Here is a 21,465-nt window from a genome sequence, read left to right on the forward strand (position 1 = left end):
ATGTTTAACTTACAAAGATGAGAAATAAAAGCAAGTTTATTGCTACATATCCTACTGAAAAATTTGTTTGTGAGAAATTAGGCAACAATGTGATATATACAATTAGCTAAGAAGTATGGTGGGGTAAGTTTGATTCTCTTCTGCCTGTAAATTAGGCAGCTCTTCCAAAAATATTGTTACAAATCACTAGCACTTAACAGTGTTCTTTTCCAAAGTATTCTACAAATACAAAATAAACTTAGCAATACACCATTAATATAGGTCAGTAGGTGCTGTAATTGTTTTACACCTGGTGAAATTGAGGTAGAAATGATAAGTACTTGAACCCAGGCCACCTGAGATTTCGAATGCATATCTCTTAGCCATTAGTCCTGTGCTGAAATCATAGGATTACATCATTGCCATATTCCCTCACACAGGATCTATCGATAGCCCATTGAAACCAGTGGGGAAGGATGCCAGATTATGTCAGCCCGTTTCATGTCTGGGTTATGCTTCACATGTCAAGGCTTGCATCAGCTGCAGCCAGCTCGGATTCAGAGGGAAGCATAACTGTGGCCCTCTTTTGGTGGCCTTATGGGGAAACTGTTGTAAAATGTAGATTTGTTCTCCACATTTTGTTACTTAATTATGCATAAATAAAATGAGTTGGCTGAAGTGTAACAGTGAGAGCTCTGCTGCAATAAGCTTTAGAAATGTCACGATAACACGGTGAGAATGGGAATTACTCTTCTGTAGGCCTGATGAAAAAATCCTCTTTACAATCCTGTTCAGTCTTGCATGCTGAAATATGACCTTTACCCTAGTCTAGACATGTCCTTTGCAAGCTATTTCTAGTTTATATGAAGACTCCTTGATTTAAACCAAGTATGTTAATCTGATGCTGTCACGACTGATGGGGTTTGCAGTCTGAGAAGCTGACAGCTCACAACAGAGTAAGCGAAAGACCGTAAGCCTCTCCAGACCCTCCTGCAAATGACATGCCATCTGCTTTTTATGAAATAAATTGTGAGCTTCAGAGAGTGAACTTACTGCAAGAGAGAAAGTGCAGTAGGTCTTACCCTCCTTTTCCACCACAAGCTGGTTAAATTATGTTGATTACTTTTGAAAACTCTAGTTAGCTGGCACCTATATGTGGTACAGTTCTAGCCAAGAGTCTAGAAACTGGGCGATGGCAACTGCCAGATTTCATATAAAATTGCTGTGTAAATGTCAAAATATCCAGTTTAATTACACCCCTATTTATTAAGTTTATTCATTATTAAACATCCAGCAGCAATGTGTACATTTCAGGCCTTTTTATCTTCCCTGAAAGATTTCAACCTTTTGGAAGGTAATGTTCATCTCTTTGCCCTGTCCTCAGTACCACAGCTGGACTAAATATTCTGCATTCAAAAGGTGATTGCTTATTTTCTCTAGTATGCAAACCAGTTGGCTTCTCAGGGCAGTGTGGAATGCAGGAGGAATAAGGGCAGAAAAGTCTGTGCAGAACATTTGCTACGTATCTGAGGTTGCTTGAGACCTACAGTGCAGTGAGATGGTGTTGGCCCAGCGTGTGCTTGGTGTGTTGAGCAAATTTCAGGTGTGTTGTGATTGCTGACCAGGCACTGATCCTCTGAGGAAAAGCTGTTTCTCTAATCAGGACCCAGGTGTCAGACAGCCCAGCTGGAGGTACCAACTATGATTCTCACAGAATTAGTTCCCCTGCAGCTTGAAATGAGCCCTTTTCTTTCCCAGCGTGTTCTCAAGTGCTCTTCCCCAGTTCTGAATAGCATCCTGAACTAATATGGAGCTCTGTGTTCACTCCAGTCATTCCCACTCCCTTCCTATTTCTTCTTTGCAGTAGTATCTTCCTGCAAGATAGGAAGGTAATTCATAATGTCATGGCTTCATAGGTAACCCTGTTGGACTACATGAGCCCTCAAGATATCTTCTAAGCTGTGTTATTCTGTGATTCTGTCTTTGTTTCTTCCTGTAAAAATATATGTATTATGTTTACCCAAAAGCCTGTTACCTGCAGTAGCCGCTTCTCTGTGTTTGAGGACAAAGGATGTCTTTGAGCACTGATGGTTGATAAGACAGAGATGGTCTCCTTTGGTTTAGTAGATTATTCTGCTATTGGGGTATCTTGTTTTGGTTTGAAGCCCTGTAGGCATTTAGCATGTCTTCATCAAAGCAAAACATCCACCCAGAAATACCGTGCCTGAAAGCACAACGCTTTTCTTTTTTTTTCTCCAGAAGTTCATGTCTAGATTTTGTAGTTATATGCATAGTTTTAAAAAAAAAAATTACTTGTGTATGTAGGAGGTGTAACGTGACCTTTCTGAATTTCTTACAGACAAGAGCAGAGCAATCCCAAGGTGCATACTTCTTGCCTGAGTTTGCACTTTCTCCACAGGGGAGTTTTCTTGAGGACACCACGGGGGAGCAGTTCCTCACGTACCGTTATGATGACCAGGTCAGTGTGAAAATTACAGAGATTGTCACATTCGTGTAACCCTGAGATACAGATCGCTGTGAAACAGATTAAAGACACAGAGCATGTGTTATCTTTTGAAGGCACATCAAATTTATAGCAAGCTGAATGATAACACGCTATGCAAAATCAAACTTAAGGCACTTAGTTGCATAAATAATAAGTAAAACCACTTTTGGAAGATACTAACAGGATGTAATGGAGACAAAAGCAGCAATATTTTAGTGATGTGTTAATAGATGTTTATAGTTACATCTGCAAAATGCATAGAATTAGAAGTGATTGTCCTTTCTGTGAATTGTTTGACTTAACCCTAATTTGCTTTATTTAATGGAAAAATCAGTGTTAGGCAGATCTTGCATTTTCCAGCACGTTGTATTAGTTAATGAAGTTTTTGTAAGGGAAGGTTGGGTGAATAATAAAGAAACAAATGGGAAGTGTAGTAATGGATGGAGCACTATTTAGAAAGAAACAATTTTTTTTTTAAAGGTAAAAATCTTTAATGCTTTCTCCAGACCCATAGAAACATTGTTAAACATGGAATATAGATATAAATGTAAAGAAAGCAACATGAAAGAAATGCTGTTAATCTTGGCAAAAGATCTGAAGTAAACCTAGGAAATGTGTGGCGTGCTGTGGAAATTTACTCATAACACAATGTGTTCCAGGAGTCAGTTGAATTTCACATCAAAACTGTCTGAATTACATTCATAGACACTTACAGTACGTTTCTTAATGTAAAAGGAGGGAATTTGTAGGAAAAAGTCCCTGAAGAAGTGAGAGAAGAGCCAAAATTTCCCCGCATCACAAGGTATGGATCTGTCTGTGAGCGGTAGCTGTATTTTGAAAGATGGTCTCCTCGCAGGAACTACTTGAAGAAAATAATTTACTCATCACTACCCCAAAAGAGAGAACTGAGGTGAGGTTATTTAAGCTTTAAACTGACAATCTTTTTAGACAGACAAAAGGAAGCAGAAAAGATACAATAGAAAGCATGCTGAGCCACTGTGAACTGCTTGAATTTAGTTTAAATGTTTACAATAATTCATACTTTTGCTTCCCTAGAGGGTCTTGATTATCAACACAAAAGGTACTTGGATAAGACCTTCCTTGGACCAAACACCTGGGAAAGCAATAACTTATAGGACAGTAAAATGCAGCTGCAACTCAGGCTGCATTTAATGACAGTAGTTGAAAAACACTGTAAAGGTTGTACACTTTGATCAAAATAGTTTCCATTTAATGGAGCACATTTTAGAGAAGATGATAAATCAAATATAACAGAGGCTTAGTCTGAGTCTTTGACTAGACTGTTTGGATTATGTGAATAATATAGCTGATTAAAAAACAAACAAAATGAATCCCCTTGAAAAACCCTCAAATACCAGCATAGCTCTATACAGAAGCTGTTTCCAAGCTCAATTCCATTTGATGGAAAGAATTCCATTTGATGGAAAGTTTTCCATTAATTCCATTGAGATCTGAATTGGATCTAGGATATGGCCAGCTTCTCTTCTTTCATAAATGTGATTTAGTTTTGAAGCCTGCTCTTCCCAGGCACTTAGCAGTATGAAATTAAGTTTGAATTCCTGGAACTGAAAGTGGTGCTGAAACATCAAAATGTTGAAAGTAAAAGCAACTGTATTAGCAGTAGTTTCTTGTGAAAGGAAATTCAGTCCGTAAGCATTATTTATTAAAAGTTATGAATACATTGAATGCAGATGGGAACTGATCTGTATCTCTAGCTTTACCTTCCTGCAAATAAACCAGGATTTCTTTCATGAATAGAAAGATTTTCCTTGATTTTCTAGGAAATTGATCATAAGTTTGTATAACATATAGTTATAATTATACTTTTGCTGAAATGTTAATACAAAACTCAATTGTATTGTGGTCAAACTGGGTCAGAAAACTAGATATTTTTCTTGTTTTCTGTGTTTCATTCAACTCTTTCTTTTGATGTTTACTGGTATGAATGGATGGAAGTCTTAAAACCAGAGGGTGAAAATCCTTCATTGGATAATTTCTTGAATTTTTTCAAACTGGGATGGATAGGTTTGATACATGATAAATGTGATAAGAATGCACAGGTGAATAAAAAGAGAGGAATCTATGCCCATTGAAAGTCCATTTTAACCTATCCATCACAGAAATGGAACCAGTACAGGAAGGTTGCCACATGAATAAAGAACGCAGCAGCATCTTCTCACACACCTTAATTCCTTAACTTAGTTGTAGCAATTCACTTTCTATCTTGTCCTACTGTGAAGGGCTGCTGGCCTGTGGGAAATACGTTTCTTCCTTTCCCCTGATCTCCAGAACTGTCCTGTGGGCAATCCTACAAAGTCTTGGTGTTCTGGTACATCCCAAATTACACTGGAAAATTGGAAAAGTGAAATAACTCTGTGCACTTGACTCCAGCAAAACAAGAGATCAGTGTGATCTGGTCTGCTCTGGAGATCATTCCTCCTTCTGTGTCCATGGCAGGGAACAGAATAGATAAAGGGGTGAGAGGTTCCTGAGGCTGTGGTATGGAGGTGCAGAAGAGGGCGGCTCACAACCTCTATTCTTTTGGCTAACCAATGTTGAGACACTTGCAGGAAAACCACCTACCCCTGTCTTCCCAAGTGTGCCCTTTCCCCCCTTGCACTGTTCCTTCTATCCAGGCCAGTAAAATTTCCAGGGATAGATGGATAATATTTTTATATAGCAGCATCATCATCGTCATGATCCAAGATTAGTTTCCTTACATCCTCCAAACACAGGAATGTTTCAAAGGGGTTTTCTTTGGCTGTTGTGTGTAATATTTTTCAAGCAGGGAGCCAGTTTAATCAGAATCATTCATTCCTTTGTTAGTAAGTAATCTCAGTAAAATAGAACTAGCTGTTACTTAAATATTCAAAAGTATTTGCTATCTGAAATGACAAGCTTACAGCTTGAGATGAAAGATGAGTAAATATTAATAGGAACACACTGTACTCTGCTCTAGCCCAGCAGAATTACATATGGATTCATGTTGTACATGCAAGATAGTACATTTTGTTCTGGTTTAATCTGGCAGGACTGTGCTCTCATTTTTGTACAGGACTGCACTAACCTCTTTGCATATTTTGTTGCTGTATGTGTTTTTAAGAATTACATGCAGCTGAAATTCTTTGGCTAGATATTTTGAAAATTCAGTGAGTATCTTTTTTTACTGCTTCTATGACTAGAGAAGAAAATACCTTTTAAGATCTGATTAAATACTGCCAGCCTGATTCACTGGGGTGACATCTGCATAGAGTGGGACATTATAGTTTTGACACATTTATTACTGTATCTTCAGGGAAAAGCAGTGATTCAAAGCAAATACTTTTGAGGGATCCCAAAGGACAGAAATGTAGAAATGTTTAAACTGAACGTTTTCTAAAGACTCCTGTGTTGTTCACCAAGTGATGTCTTGTGTCAGTGCGTTGCATCCTGCGTTTCTGGAATTCTACTGAGTCAATGTGATTTAAAACTTGGTACCAAATAGATTTTGATGCATAGCCAAAGACTTCTACTCCTGTTAGAAATTTGAGATTGAAAAAAAGTATGCCCCTCTCCTACCATTCATGAAAAAAAAAAATAACAGAATAAATATATGAAAATAAATGAAATTATGAAATAAATATACAAGTAATAGCCCTTTCTCCAACTTTGAGATACATGTTGAACCTTGCCATATGGAATAGTTTCCTAGTTTTCTTTCTGATTTCTTTTGGCTTTTCACCTTTTAATCTACTACAAGGAATTTTTTTTCTTTTCCAAAATACTAGTAGTACTGGAAAGGTTTCTTGCAGAAATAAAATGTTCTTGTTTTCTGACACTTAAGGTATTGCTTCCAAGTATTAAAACCATTCCATATGACGGACCACCAAGAAGGACAGCAGTGAAAACTTGGTTGAGTTGAATGTGTTTGAAGTACATTTCCACTTTGATTGGCTGGCTGAAAGAGAGTTCTCTTGGGGGTGTGGGTAAAACAAAGGAAAGAAAAAAGAAAATAAGTTTATCTTTCAAGTGAGAAGATGTTTGCTTGACCAGTTAGCTTTCTAGTTGACCTTGCTGCTTCTAAATTTTATGGTGTTTACCAGTTTAAACTCCCAACAAGGATAGCCTGATTCTGGAATTAGATATATGTCTCTAAGTAGCTCAGTCTTGGCAAAGAAATCTATTTCTAAACAAATATTAATGAAAACATGCACTATCAGACTTGTGAGTGTTTGGCTATGCAAGGTAAGGTAGAAACCAGTCAGTCTGTTTTCAACTAGATGTGCAAGTTGTAACACACAGGCTGCAGCTGCTACAGTTCATTTAATCACTATTTCTTTGGGTTTGCTAGAAAAAGCGACCTGCTATAAAGTGAAGACCAAAATCGAGAAAATAAATATTCTCATTTAAGCCTTGTCTTCCACAAATAGAAATAGTCTGTCTTGGCTTCTGCTTTTTCAGGGGGAAAAGGAGCATGGCATTTAAAGTATTAATTAAAAAAAAAAAAGGCAGTGGAACCCAGGGTCTGAATTACTTAAAAAATTAACATTGAAATAAACTGGTGGAACCTATTGTTCCACCTTTTTATTTGTAGTCTGGCAGCAATAATTGTTTGTGTTTGCTCTGAAAGTTTTTTATATTACACCGAGGAAACTCTTGGGTGGACAGAAGTTGTCTTAAGGGTCCTGCTGGGCTGACAGCCATTTTCCCACAATTTTCTTCATGTCTTTCCCCGTTCCACCTGCTGCTGATTGCCATCCTCCATGCTCTGCCCCTGGAACGGTACCTGAGTCACAGCCTGGTTCTGAGTATCAGCTGCTTGCTGGCTCCTGCTCCCAGTTTGAGCCTTTTTATTCCATTGCCAGCCAGTTTGCATCTAAATCACCAGAGAAATGGAGCTACACGTTTTCAGGCTTGCAGATGAATCATGTAAGGGACGTTACTGCAAATTAACACATCAGTGAGGACAAGCTCTAATCCCGAGAAGGGAGGAAGATTTGTAGTCAGTGGCTCGCTTGCTACCCAAGTACATAAAGCTCCAGTACTCTTGATTTGAGGAGGAGCCTGAAACTTGTGTTATTCTCTGATGAGCCATTTTTGTTGATACCCTGAAAAAGCACTCAGAACTATTAAAAAGACTTAACGTCTTGAATCTTAATGTCTAGCTCTTCATTTAGAGATTCTTTTTTTGAATAAGCAAACTGTTTTCAAGTGGCCGCAAACTATTTCAGGCATTCTTCTATAATGGAAACATTCCACTATGGAACACTTGGTGGTTTCATTTGTGTATTCAGAGAATGAACTGATAAACTTAATTTTATCCAAGCACCAGAAGTGCAGCTGCTAATACGTGGCTGTGGGAATTTCAGCACTGTGTTAGAAATACTGCTCCTCTGCTGTGTAGAGGACTGACTTTGCAGTCTGCTGATGTTAGAGTAACACTGATTTCAGTGACTTGAATCCTCCAAGTCATTACATCCTCTTGGCTGGGTCATCTTGTGCAAGGAAGAAATTACTAGGTCAGGTTTGTGGTACTCCATACTAATCCTACAGATGTTCGTAACAAGTTTTAAATCACAGTTAAGGAGTTTACAGCCATGTGTTTGTAAGGCTGAAGATAAAACAAGCATTGTTTGGTGTTTCTCTGAAAATTTAACTGAAGGTGATGTTAGGTGCTCCCTAATATTTTTAATTCTATTCCTTTTTTTTCCCCCAATATATACCTTTATTTTCTTGTTTGCAGGTTTAATTTTGGCCTCTTTATATTTAAGGGTATGTTCTTTGGTTGGGGTTTTTTTTTTGGGTAAGGGAATTAGCTCCATAATCAAGCAAAATGTGTTTTTGATTTGGAGTGGAAGGGAGGAAAAGGAGGCAAGGATTAAGAGAAAATGAAAACCACTTACAATTTCAGGCAAAACTACTCTTACAGAGACTGGTACTGCATGAGTCAGGCATGATCCTATTCAAACAATACTTTTGTTTAGGCTAATTTCTGGCTGGCAGTGTGTGAGTAGCATATGCACAAGTAATTATATCATTACTTGTGTGTGATAGGTTGTTTAGTGAGCTGAAAACTGTTTTTAAATACTTTTGTTTGTTGGCAAACGGAATGGGGAACTGGCACTTTTTAAAGCACCAACTACCATTTTAAGCTCAGGGTTTTGTTGTTCAGAGAAAATAGTGGAACTGCTGCGTGCAGTCCACGTTTCACTGAGAATTACGGACTTTCTTGTTTTCTATTACAACCTTAGTCCCAACCCTGCCAAACGTCTCTGTGTGTAAATCATACTCACAGAAGCCAGTAGGTCCTCACCTTGTGCAGTGTAACAGCCTTCACATATAATAATACAGTTTCTGCAGAAAACACATTTTATATCATTTCAATTTGGATCAAATACGTTCTACGAGGCTGTAATCCTATTCCACCAGATTCTGTGGTGAAACTTACTGGCCTGGGTCCTTAGTCCTTCTGTGGCTGTGATGATACTGACCTCAGCAGCTGGTAGAGGATTCCTGGGTAGCGGAAGTGACCCCTCATTTGCAAGGTCATTCCCAAGAATGATTTCTCAAGGGAGAAAAGAGAATGGACCTAAACTTTCAGTTGTTTCTCTTATTCTTGCTCCCCTGGGCGCTGGACAGATATTGAGGCTGCTCCAGTGGATGATAAAAGGCTATGCAGGGGATATTGATCTTCTTCCTTTTTTGTTAGATGTATCTTTGGGGCCACAAATTCATGTTTATTCAGTTTGAGGTTGAGCAATATATAAAAAAACCCCACTTTAATACAAAGTGCCTTGCTTTTCTAGCATCTCTACCATGCACATTTTTCATAAAAGACTGAATTTTTTTCAACTCACATTCAGTATTTCATGTTCTAATGTTTGCAACTCCAGGTTTTCCCAAATACATTTTTCAGTTTCTAGCAAAAGGTTTAAAGTATTTTTCTTTTTTTAACCTTTCATTCTCCAAGGAACAGACAGAAAGATGTGTACTTGGGCAAATATTCTACTGTAAAGTCTTTAACTCAATTCTGCTGCACTGGGTTAGTAACAAGACACCTGATGAAATGAATTGACATTATACAGACTAGGTGGTCATTTGTCATTCTTTAGAGGAGACCAATGATTAAATCATGAGAGATTGATACAATGCAATGTGAATTTCCCACTGACCTCCTCATGCCCCCAGTGAACCTCCGGAAGTTGGCACATGTTCTTATCCAAGAATTTTGACATTGATAAAGGCTTAGGTTCAGCCTTCTAAATTAAGACTGAAAGGTCTGGAGGTAACAGAAATAATCCCGTGCTTGCACAGCTCTGACGTAGTGCTGCTATCATCTATCAATAAGAGTTCATTGAGATACAGTGGAGAAGTGCTTCTAAATCAAAAAGATATATTTCAAGTACTGTGGGAAATGAGGTGCTTGGAACTGGAAAGTCATTCTTCAGATATACAGGGATGAGAGGATGTCTTAGGCTGATAAAAGCCTAATGGTGTATTAGTCACTTTGCTCACACAGCACAAACATTTTGAAACCATCTCTTCTCACTGGTCTTAGTCAAGGGGAGAGCAGATTGTGTTTAGTTTTTTGATAATTCAGCTACATTTATTGAACTTCTTGAGCTGTTTAAGCTCCTGTTGAGTTTTGCACAAATGAGAAGATAGAATTGTATTGCAGAATTTTTCATGAAGGATGAATGTGATCAATTTGGTTATTTTTTTCTTTCTGTGTTGTTTCTGCCACAGATAATATTTAAAGACCATTAAAAGCTTTTCCCTTTTAACATGGAAAGCCTTAGTGAAAAAAAAAAGAAGTTTCAGTTTATACTGTCCCTGGAATAATGATTAGCAAAACTGCTTGCTTGATAAAATGGTTCATCCTGTGTGTTTCTGAAAGAATTACATTGTTTTGCAAGGCAGTGGGTAATTTAAATGGAATTTATATTGTTGATCATGTGGATAATATCCCTCACATCCCTAACAGTCAGGCCCATCCAGCATGGGAAAATTATTTATAGGAGAGACTGGATGTCACAATGACCCTTTTAGTAGAGATGTACTTGAACCTAAATTTCTTCCAATTTGTATGCCACTATGTGGAAGATGAAGTGAAAAAATCTTCTTTTAAAAATCTGCATATTTTGGCTTTGTTTCTAGAAATAGTTAAAATGGTTTTTGATGTCATTAACACTTGCATAATGAACCAGCCTTGAGACAACTAAAGAACAATCTCTTTACAACTTCCAACAGTTATTTAGCTCTGTACTGTTTCAAAATAATTGTCAGTATTGCCAGTTAAACCTAATTTATTTCTACTAACTATTTAGGCTTCAAAAGCTTTTTGCTTACGAGCAAGGGAATTGCAAGCATTAATTATCAATTTTGGCAGTAACAGCAAAAATGGTAAATGTAGGTTCATTGAGAGGATCACTGCTGACAAATGTACTTTTCATTTTCAGAGCTTAGAATGTGTTACAGGTTGTGGTACTGCAGGATCTGAGGCATTTTAATCCTCCTGATGTGAAACATCCTGGTGCTGTGTGTGTCAGGTGCAGGTGTAGCTTCCAGCCAGCTCTGATGCTGAGCCTTGCCTTGGAGGCTTAGGGGTACAGAGGGCGTCTATGATTTTCAGAAACAGAGCTGGGAGACTTTGTTGTTAAAAAAAAAAAAAAAAAAAAGAAAACTATGTGGAATTTGTTACTAATTTTTTCATGTTCTGGAAGCTCTGATTTTTTTTCTTTTCCCTTTCTGCTTCTTTTTTCTATAAAGCAGTTTCCCCCTTTTCTGTTTGAACCATAACCTATTGCTATTTTCTAATCCCTTTAAACCATTACCCCCAAGAAAACACTGAAACTTTGGGTGCAGCTTCCAGCATGCAGGATGTCCTGCAAATGTCCATAGATTTTTTTTGCATGTCTGAAATGGTTTACAGAAATAAATGCTTGCACGTAATTTGAGGCAATAGTTGAAGGTGCTCAGTGCTTGGTTGAGTGTTTAGCATGGTCTTTGGTAAAGCAATGCTGTATTTGAACATTAGCTTTAAGTACTTTAATGCACTTGTCACAAATTTTAGGTTCCACGTTTTGAGGAATTACTGGCAAATCAAACATTCCTTTTTATTCTCTGTGGTTTTTCCCCCCCACTTTCCTATAGACAGGCAACTGTTATGCTGATTCTTGGTCTGGAAGGAAAGGCAGTCAGACCTCTGAGAACTGGAAACAATCTGGACTTTTTTTAATACTCTTTAAGACTATAAAACCTGACCTCTTTCCACTTGAGCCTACGTGATCTAGCTTTATAAAATTATCTCATTGGTAGTAAATTTTTTTGTTTGTTTGTGTTATCATGCTTTAAGATATTTTTGTGCTTTGATGGTATAAGCCTTTATTCCTTTAACATTTTTATGGTGCGTAAGAGCAAAAGGACTTTTAAAATGGCACCAAACCTTTAACTGATTTACAGGTTCATGAAGCAGACTAGAGTATTTGCACATGGGTGAGAAAAATTAGTGCTAATAGGCTGCTGTATGATGTGGGATGTTTTTGTAGTTTTTAAAATAGCCCTTGGGAGATGGTTGCAATTGTAAATACAAGATATGTTCTCCTTTACCTGATTATTTAGGCTTCGGTCCAAAAATCATAGTAATTTCAAAAGACTTTGGATCAGCCCTTCATTTTTTAATGCAAGAGGAGATTTGCCATTGATTTCAGCCAGATTGCATTCAGGTACCTCAAAAGAAATACTGCAGACTCCTTTGTCAGGGAACTACTGGAAAATGGGATAGATGCTGCAAAGCACCAGCATCACTGCAGCCTCAGTATTCTGCAAACAGACAAGTGCAGTGGTGTTTGCTCGGTGCTTTCAAATCTGGTGTCCAAATGATGTGTGAAGGGTGAACTTTGTTAATTTGATCCAGCTACTGGATTTGGTGAGGATCACAGAATTTTCTGTGATTTATACAAGCAAACCTATGAATGCTGCACTGAATCCTGTGTTCAAAGTATTTGAGCTGTTTCAGTAATTATGTTGTACTCTAATCACCTGAAAAAATGCTGACAAAATGTAGTTTACTACTCCATTCTCATGCACAGTCTTTGCTAAAAATACACATATTTGCTGATATGTGTAGCATGTAGGTCCTTGATCTTGCTTTGTCTGAGTAATATAGTTGTATGAGGTATAAATCTGAAGGAACCAGCTCACATAATGTCTCATGACATCTACACAACACATGGCAAAATAACTTTTTTTTACTGTTTGTAAAAAAAAAAAGACTCAGAATGCATCAGTTTTACTTAAAAGAAATATAGTGCATTGGCTTGAATTTTTTTTGATATTATTAATAAATGACATAAAATATGTTGAAATATCAGACTATAAACCATGAAATTTTATCACCTTTGAGCGCTGGCTCCAGTAGTAACTATTCAGGGCAATATTGCAGTCTAATGTATGAATCAGAATTATATCCTAAGTCTCTTGTTAAAGTGCTAGGGCTAAGTTTTAAACTTGTCCTGCCCTTCTTATTCCATTTAAAATAGATTTTGTTCTTTTTTTTTGCAGGTATTTTTATACTTTACAGTGAACTTGCCAGTTAATGTTCATTCTTCTCCTGCTTCTTCAATATTGAGGCTATAGGATAGTCTGTTTTTCTCATAATTTCAGCTCTGCATTCTAATGAATGTGAGGCAAAGAAAAGGAGGCTGAAAATATTTCTTAGAAATAGTCCTTTTTTAATGCAGTTAAGTGACTTCTTTAAATGAAGGCTATTGCCCCAAATTTAAGTTTAAAAAGGGTGTCTTTAGAGTGTCAAAAGAGATTATCATCCTTGTAAGGCATAATTACAATGGCAATGGTCTCCTGTGCTTTGCTGTATGAGACACCAAGGTCCTGCATGCTGAAGGGAGGCTCTGCTGGCAGCACCACGAGGACTTTCTGAGAATTGGTTCTGCATATGTTTGTTAATATTCTGGGGGGTGTGGACTGAAGATTTGGAACCCTGTCTAGAGCAGATAAAATAGACGACCTCTTGCACAGACCTTGGAGTCTACAGCCCAGGCACTTATGCACTCACATAACTTAATTCTTGTGAGGACTCCCATGTACGTCAGAACCACCTTCGTTAAGTAAAGATGCACATGTTCCAAAGTGTCAGCAGGATCAGGACCTCCTTTCCAGCCCTGGTCTTTGAAATTCCATGTTTAAACTCCTGTAAGGACCCCAAAGAGAGACAGCATCTCTTGGGAAGATCTGAACATCTCCTGCTCATATTGTAGTGAGTGGAAGTTGAAATAATTTGTTGTAATCTGATGGGGCCAGCAAGTCTTCCTCTTTCATAGCTCAGATGTGTACTGATTTAATAACTCCCATTACTCCAGCCTTGTCATAAAGCTTACCATGAATTGCAATCAATCTAGTTTACATTTTAACCATTATTTTTCTTAAATGAGGGACTTGAAACCATTTTTGCAGATTGACGACATCAGAAGATTTTCCAACTTAATGAAAAAATCCAAATGACCACAAAATATTTTCAAGGAACAGACTGATGGAGACTGGCCTGTTGTCAGAAAAATAGTGTAAGAATTAACTCTGTTATGTTGTGATTTAATTTAAAATTAACTTATGGTTTGTTGACAACATTCATATTTCATAGAATAGGTGTAGGGTGCAAGTTTTCTGTATTTCCTACCGTGAAGAAAAAAAAGAAAAAAACATTAACTCTGACATCTGTTTTTAGCACTTTCCTTCATATTTTTGGATGAATGCCTGGCAAACGCTGGAAAGCGACTAAGAGATCAACCAAAGATGGCCTAAGGGCCTGTTCCCAGCTGGTACGACATCTGGAATGTTATATATAGTGGATAAATTCAGAGTTGTAGTTTAATAAGATTGGTATTCAAGCATTCGGCCTACAGCAAAGGAAAGGACAGTGAAGCTGACAGCATGTATGGTGCAGAGTATGTCAAGGTGTCTGAAATATAATTTGCTGGGTTTTCACTTTCATTTTGGCAGATCCCTTATGCTTACATATAAACTTTCATCCAGTATTGTTTCGAACCCTTAAAAAATAAAAGGTGAAGTCATATTGGTATTATATCCAGAATCTTATCTTTTCACTAAGCTTAGAGTATGTCTGGGTTTCTTTCTTTCTTCTTAGGAAAAAAGTGCTAAAGACAGATTTTTATGAGCTGACTAGAAATAACTTAAGCTGCTACCTTTGCAAATTTCAAGTATATGCAGTCTTTTACAGTGAAGATTTTACAGAATAATAAACTATTCAGGAATCTGGACTTGTGCTCTATGGAACCTTATTTGCAAGATTTATGTCTCAGAAGGCCTGGTTTTTGGTTTTTTTTTTCTATTTAGTGTTTAGTTAATCTTTGGACTGTCTAATCTCCAGACTGTAATTGAATGTGTTGCTGGACAGGCCCAACAAAGCTGCAGGCGGGGATCAGGACAGAGCCACCTGCTAGAGCAGCCCTGGGCATGGTGAAAAGGTCTGAAAATGAGCTGAAAACGAGCTCTGTTTGCAGCCCTGTTACTGCACCACTCACACACTTGCAAGTCCCTCTACTCTGGGGCTGCCTTTGTGTGTCCCAACCGGAGGTGAAACCTTGCATGTTTTGCAGTGCAGCCCAGAAGAGGATTGAGGCTGTGTGCCACGTCCTGCAGCGGGCAAACCAGCTCAGGTGGGAGGCTGCAGCTAGGAGAGAGTCTGCTGAAGCATCTCTGTGTGGGGCTGTCCCATTCTGCACACGATCCCTTCCTGTTTTGTGACGCTGTGGGGCTTCTCTCTCTGGTCTGCTGCTTTCCTGTGGAGTGCTGGAGCAGGGGGAGTCTGTGAAACTGCACTTCTGATCTGGGAGTGACTGGATGGGCAAAGGAGTGTGCAGTGGATGGGGATGTAGGCTGTGAATTGTGACTGGGCTGTAATTGATGGAGAGGGGTGGAATCTAAGGTCTTATTTTGCTCCATTTTTTTTTTTTTAAAAGGACTTGGGAATTCCTCAGCACATTGTGGTCATTTCTATATTATTTATTGCTATGTGAGATCTTGTAGGTGAAGACAAGCAACTTGAATTTGACTTGGCAGGAGACCAACAGAGGAGATGGACCTAGAGAGGGAGGAGAGATGACTTTTGCAGCTGCACTTTGGTAGCACTTTGGATTTGGAGGTGGAAAGGCCAGATCTGAAATGACTGCAGCTGACAAGGAGAAAGCTGATTTGTCTGCAGGGTAGTGTCACTAATTGTTGTTTACCTGGTGGAAATGACAACAAAATCTTATTATAAAGTTGTGTGTGTGGTGCAGGTGTCTGTGCATGTGGTGCAACTGAAGCTTAAGAGGATGATATCACACAGAACAAGAACAGCATAACCTGTTCATTCCTTGATAGCAGTAACAGTATAGAAATATTTAATTGTTCTAAGTAGAAGAGAAAAAAAATAAGTGATTGCCTTGCAAATCTTATGACTATCTCCTTCTTACTCTTTCTTCTGCTCAACCAAACTTGCTCTGTCTTAGTGAGCTTGGGGATAGCCAGTGAAATCCCTATTGATATCTGCTGCTTTACTCTGGTATGTAAAATAATAGTAAAAAATCTGATTCTAGGAAGTGCTTAAAAAGTTAACATTCTCAAAAAGAACAGGTATTCTTGTGAGAGGAACCTAGTACCTCCTGTCACAGGATGTGATTTTCTTCTGCTTTTTTCTTTTCCCTTTGGTTTGATTCCACTTCTGGGGTATCTGCCATTACAATAGTTTCCATCTAGCAGTGGTCTGAAGAGATCCAGAGTCTCATGGGCTGTTAGCCAACCTGCTCCCTTTTCACTTCTCTCCCTATATATTGGTTATAGAACATTAACTGTTAACTCAGAGCTCTTCAGACTGAATTTCTTGAATACTGCTTTGCCTTTGGAGTTGCTGCCATTTTCTGGTTTGATCTTGTCTCTTCCCTGGTTCTTCTGCCCAGACCGTGCCGTGTGTTTCACAGGCAAGTCCCCAAGCACTCCAGTAGCCTACTGGGTCTCCCCAGTCACAGACAGCTGTTTTCCTACTAATAATTTTCACTCTTTCCAGGCTATAAGTAATGGATATTTAGAACAACAAAGTGTCCACCTAAAGCAAACATTATGTTAAGGTGAAACATGGTGCTAGCACTGCAGTCTCGGGTGATTTGTACAGTAACGTGTTGCCCAGTCTCACATTGCTGTAAATTTAAAACTGGAATACGATGGAAACAAACAAACAAAAATATAATGGGATTTGAAAAGGGAGAGGGGGGGTCTAACTGAAGCATCTTTAAATCTAAGACTGCTAGCTGTCTGTTTGCTTATTTGGGGTCTGATGCTGTGCTTGTACTGCAGACCAAACTTGCTGTGTCCCTGTTATCTGTACAGTTAGTGTGTGAATTCAGTTAAACCTTATGGAGTAGCTATTAGTTTACATAAATGGTGTAGATTTAGTTGAAGTATTTTCAGATTTAAATTCATTTTAAATGAATTTAAATGTGGTAGGTCCTTGGTTGGAATTTAATACTCATGTTAAAACAGCTGTACGCTTTCTAGAAGAAACCTATGGTTACTGTCAGCTCTATTTATTCAAGACCATTTTGTATAAGATTTTGTAACATTTTATGCTTTGGGTATGAAATATTAGTACCAGAAACAGAAGGATTTACTCTTCCACTCCCTATGTAACTTCCCTATGTATCTTTGGTAAATAAGTTACACTGTGCAGTATTAAAATAATGTTTCTGGACCTAAATACTTTGTCCATACCATGATGAAATGTTTCTGTGTGCCATTTATATTCATTGCACACACTTACCCAGATGCTGTTATTTTGAAGTGAAAAACTGTCTTACTTCTTCAGGAACACTTGTTTATTTTTAAATGAAACAATGCTCGTAGCAATCATGTAAACCACTCTGTAAACGCAGTTTTACCAGGGTATAATGTGTACTGGTGTCTCTGGGAGCAGATTGTTATTTAGCATAATTCAGGAAGGTGGCAAAACTCCTAAAGCTTCAATGCAGTCATGTTGGGGGGATCTGATAAGAATTTTGTATAGAATTTTGGAAGAACTGCACAAGAAATAGTGGCTCTGATAGCAGGAATTTTTAACAAGTCTATCAAGACAAGGGTGGTCGCAAGTGGCTAGGGAATAACAAATGCAGTACTGAAATACACAGGAGAGAAAGAGCCAGGAAACCGTGATGGTGTCTGTCTGATCTTAAGTGTATAAGCTTTTGGAATGCTTTTTGAAGAAGAAATAATTAATAACAGAAAGATAAATGAAAACTAAAGAAAACAGGTTTATCTCAAGGATCAAACCTACCCTAACTCATTTTATACCTTTGATCAGGTTTGGTTTTTTGATGTTTGTTTGTGGTGGGGTTTTTTTGTTTTTTTCTTTCTTTCCTTTATTTTTTTCCCCTTCTTTCTTTGTTTAGTTTTGGTTTTCTGTTTATTTTTGGTTTTGTTTTTGTTTTCCTTAAATGAGGGGAATTGAGGCCTCATTTATCTAGACTTTGGTAAAGCTATTTAATATAATGCCATAGTGAAAATTACCTTAGAGGAGATGTAGTATCATGTGTGAGTGGGATATGAATAAGGAAAGGGAGAGGAAGATGAAAACTGATGATGCCAAAAGAGGAGTATTAGCCTAGAAAAAGGTTACCCACGAGAGTTCCCTGGGACTAGAGTTTCATTAAAGTGTGGGACAAAAAAAAATTACGGTTGGGCTCATGATGCTTCATATAAATGAAGGTAAGATAAAGGTGGGAGGAACTGTCAGCAGAGATGAGAACAATGCAATAATAACTGGATGACCTGGAAGATGGGAGTAGTAAGATGAAGTGCATGGTCATGCACATAGGGACCATCAGCAAATATTTCTCTTTGGAGCTAATAAATGGAAATGAGATAATGTAGAACTTAATTTTATCTTACTGGTACTGCTGAGGTCTAGTACAGAAAATAACGGAGAAAGTTTCTCAGACTGATTGGGGAACGAAAAGTTACTTTTTCAACAGGTTCCTTTTTTATAGTGGCTGAGCAAGTGCTGCTGACATGACTGCTGCCTTTCTCTGAGGCTGGGAAAGGAGAAGCAGTAGTATTTCAAGACACTGTGGGCACACCAGTGCTGTATTGGCCTTCAGTTAACCTTAGCATGGAAATTAGAGGGAGGGTTCTAGCCACAGTTTGAGTAAAGTTCTGGAGCTGCTGCCCAACAGCAGTATTGAGAGGGGCAACAAACTGATGTCCTTCATTATGATACACAGTCATTTATAGAAATTTGATGCTGTCACAAGTCTGTGCCTGGAGCCTCAGGAGCTCCATTCCTGAACTGCATTTTTTGGAGTACCAGTTGTGGGGAAATACATGCCGTGCTGCTCATGCACACGTATTTGAGTTGTTTAACATTGGCAGTCAGAAATGGTATCTCCAATGTTTAACTAGTTTGTGCATGCTAATTTGTGTGCTTTAATAAATATTTAGCAACTAATGTATGAAATTAACAGTAGTAGATTCAGGGACATCCCTAACCTGTATTGCTTGCTGAAGTATTTGTGCATTGCTCAATTGGATTTTTTTTTTCCTTGTTACAATAATTTTTCTTTGCAATCCTTATCATTATTAACCTCTTTGTTTGAAATAAAATTCCTTCCATTGACCCAGCATTTCATGGTGACATGCATAGAGGAAGAAAATTTCCAGCCTTTTTTTGCCAGTGAGCTGGAATGCAAATGCATCCATATACTGTTCAAGTCGGTTTGGCAATGGCTCTGTAACTTTATAGGTTTATATGCTTACACTAGGATGGTTCCTGCTGCTTTAAGTATTGTCCAGAGGATATAATTTCTTAAATGAAAATTGCTTGAAGCCATTCGTTTTTTGTGCAACAAGTGAAGGTATCAATTACTTTCTCTTATTCCCTGTACAGAATAGGAAATGTTAATAAAACTCAACTTCTGAACCTCCTGATTGGTAAATTTTTGACCACCATGTTGAAAGATCATTGTTGTGGATCAAGAAAATGCTTATTTTACTCTTTAAAGGTCACACACAGAACACAAAAATGGGTGAGCAATAAAAAGGAGAAGGTACTGAGAATACATAGAGTTTTAAAAAATTTAATTCCAGTTTTCATTAAGCATGATATTATGCAGATCTACCCACTCCTCCTTTTTTCCATCTCTGTTCCTTTGGCTGGCCTTATGTTTTCCATCTAAGGATTTCGTCCCAAACTATTGAAAGCAAAAGCATTGGGATGTCACTGTGGAAATTCTTCTGCTGAATTCAGTGAGTCTCATTTTAAATCATGAAACAGTTTTCTCTTTCTTTACATAGAGGTGTGGCATTTTATAACTCCCAGTTTGAAGGCTGTTGCACTGCAGCTTTGATATGTGCAGTGATTACAGGACTGTGACCTTAGAGGTCTAGAAAAGCAGAGGGTTGAGTGTAGCTCCATTTGGACTCAAGTCTGGCTCTGAGACTGGATGCTGAAGAGTGGGGCATTGCTGATTTCCAGTGCAATTAGATTCTATGTTACACATCACACTTTTTGAAGGCTCTGCTTGGTATCATGAGAGGTTTAGATCAGGTATAAGCTGTGTACATTAAATCTTCTGCCCCCATATACTGTGTGTTTGAATTTCATGTTTCCCTTAGGCCTAGGGTTTTTATCCAGAGGGGTCTCCAGGCTTGTTTTTGTCTTTCTGAGGTGCAGTTAAACACCAGGTTTCAGACAGGAGGGTGACAGCTCACAGCCATGAGACTTTAAAGCTTAGCTGTGTGTCAGCTGAATCTGACTTTTGTGAAGAGTGATTAAAACTGTTCAAATATTTTTGCTGAGTTGAACTTGCTGGAGCATGGGCAATAGCTTTTTCTCCTAGAAAAAGCCTTTTTGTTCTTACTTTGGAGACAAATTTTGAACAGATTTTCTGAGGTGGAAGAGGTCCTTGATAACACTGCAGGGGAACAGCATTAGGCATTCACTCAGAATTACCAGGCAGGTATGTCCTGTGCCTGAGTTGTTACCTCTACTTTACCTGGCAGTATTTTGGCCTAAAGTCTATAACTAAGATAAAAGGTAGCACAGAAGCATGGGAGCTAAAGACTTTTGTTTATCTTAGACATATTGCCAGTGAGTCGCCCTCATATAATTCTGACTAGTTATGGGAGTGATTTTAGTACTCCACATTTCTGCCAAGCAGAGAATCACATGAAAATAAACAATTTTTACTTTTCTTAATGCTTTAATATAACTTTATAGTTGTTAACACATGTAATTTTTTTTTTTTACTGGAAATACTTATATTTTTGTGTCATTTATTAACCGACTCAGAAACTTACTGATATGTGCAACATTCACCTTCAGAAGAAAAAGGGATGATCTACTTGGCACAAGTAGCAGAGCTCCTCTGCTTAGAAATCTTCACTTTGTAGATAAGGTCATTTGAGGATATTCTGTGGTTGCTCACATTTGAGCAGAAATCACTATTAAGGCTGAATTGAGATAACAGTTTGCCAGCCATAAATTGGATGGCTTAAAAATTAGCCAGCTATTATGACTACTTTTTATCTGTGGCCTGAACAAGGACTATGTCTGAGACATCCTCTGTGTGTTTTCAGATAAATGCCAGGACTCTCATAGATGGTGGCTCTGAATGGACAGAGCAAATTAGCTGGGTGCCCCTTTGCTGTGTGGGTCTGGGTGACTTCTCTGGCTTTCAGTGTTCACTGCTTGATCCTTTTCGAGTCTGGTCTCTTACTAAGACTTAAGTTTCCCTCATGTATTCAGCATGACCCATCTCATGCATTGATGCAGAGCTGTGAGGGTTGGATCCTGTGTTATGTGATAAACGCTAAGCTTTCCAAATTTAGACCCAGACAACTGCAAACTCTGCATGCTTTATCCCCACAGGACTTCAGGGTAGGGGAGGATTTCTTAATCCCTATCTCCTCTGTGTAAT

At 38.2% G+C, this 21,465-nt stretch overlaps 1 protein-coding gene across 3 annotated transcripts in view; it reads left to right on the plus strand.

Annotated features, from left to right (window-relative positions):
- ADAMTSL3 (ADAMTS like 3) overlaps window positions 1-21,465 on the plus strand; it is a 174,311-nt gene that overhangs the window by 27,877 nt on the left and 124,969 nt on the right. For all 3 annotated transcript variants that reach the window (XM_048318254.1, XM_048318255.1, XM_048318252.1), the window contains exon 3: window positions 2,339-2,458. In XM_048318254.1, coding sequence (XP_048174211.1) covers window positions 2,339-2,458 — 120 coding nt within the window. The remainder of the gene's footprint in view (window positions 1-2,338; window positions 2,459-21,465) is intronic.

The sequence above is a fragment of the Corvus hawaiiensis genome, chromosome 13, assembly GCF_020740725.1.
Source record: "Corvus hawaiiensis isolate bCorHaw1 chromosome 13, bCorHaw1.pri.cur, whole genome shotgun sequence".
In the NCBI taxonomy this organism is placed as follows: domain Eukaryota; kingdom Metazoa; phylum Chordata; class Aves; order Passeriformes; family Corvidae; genus Corvus; species Corvus hawaiiensis.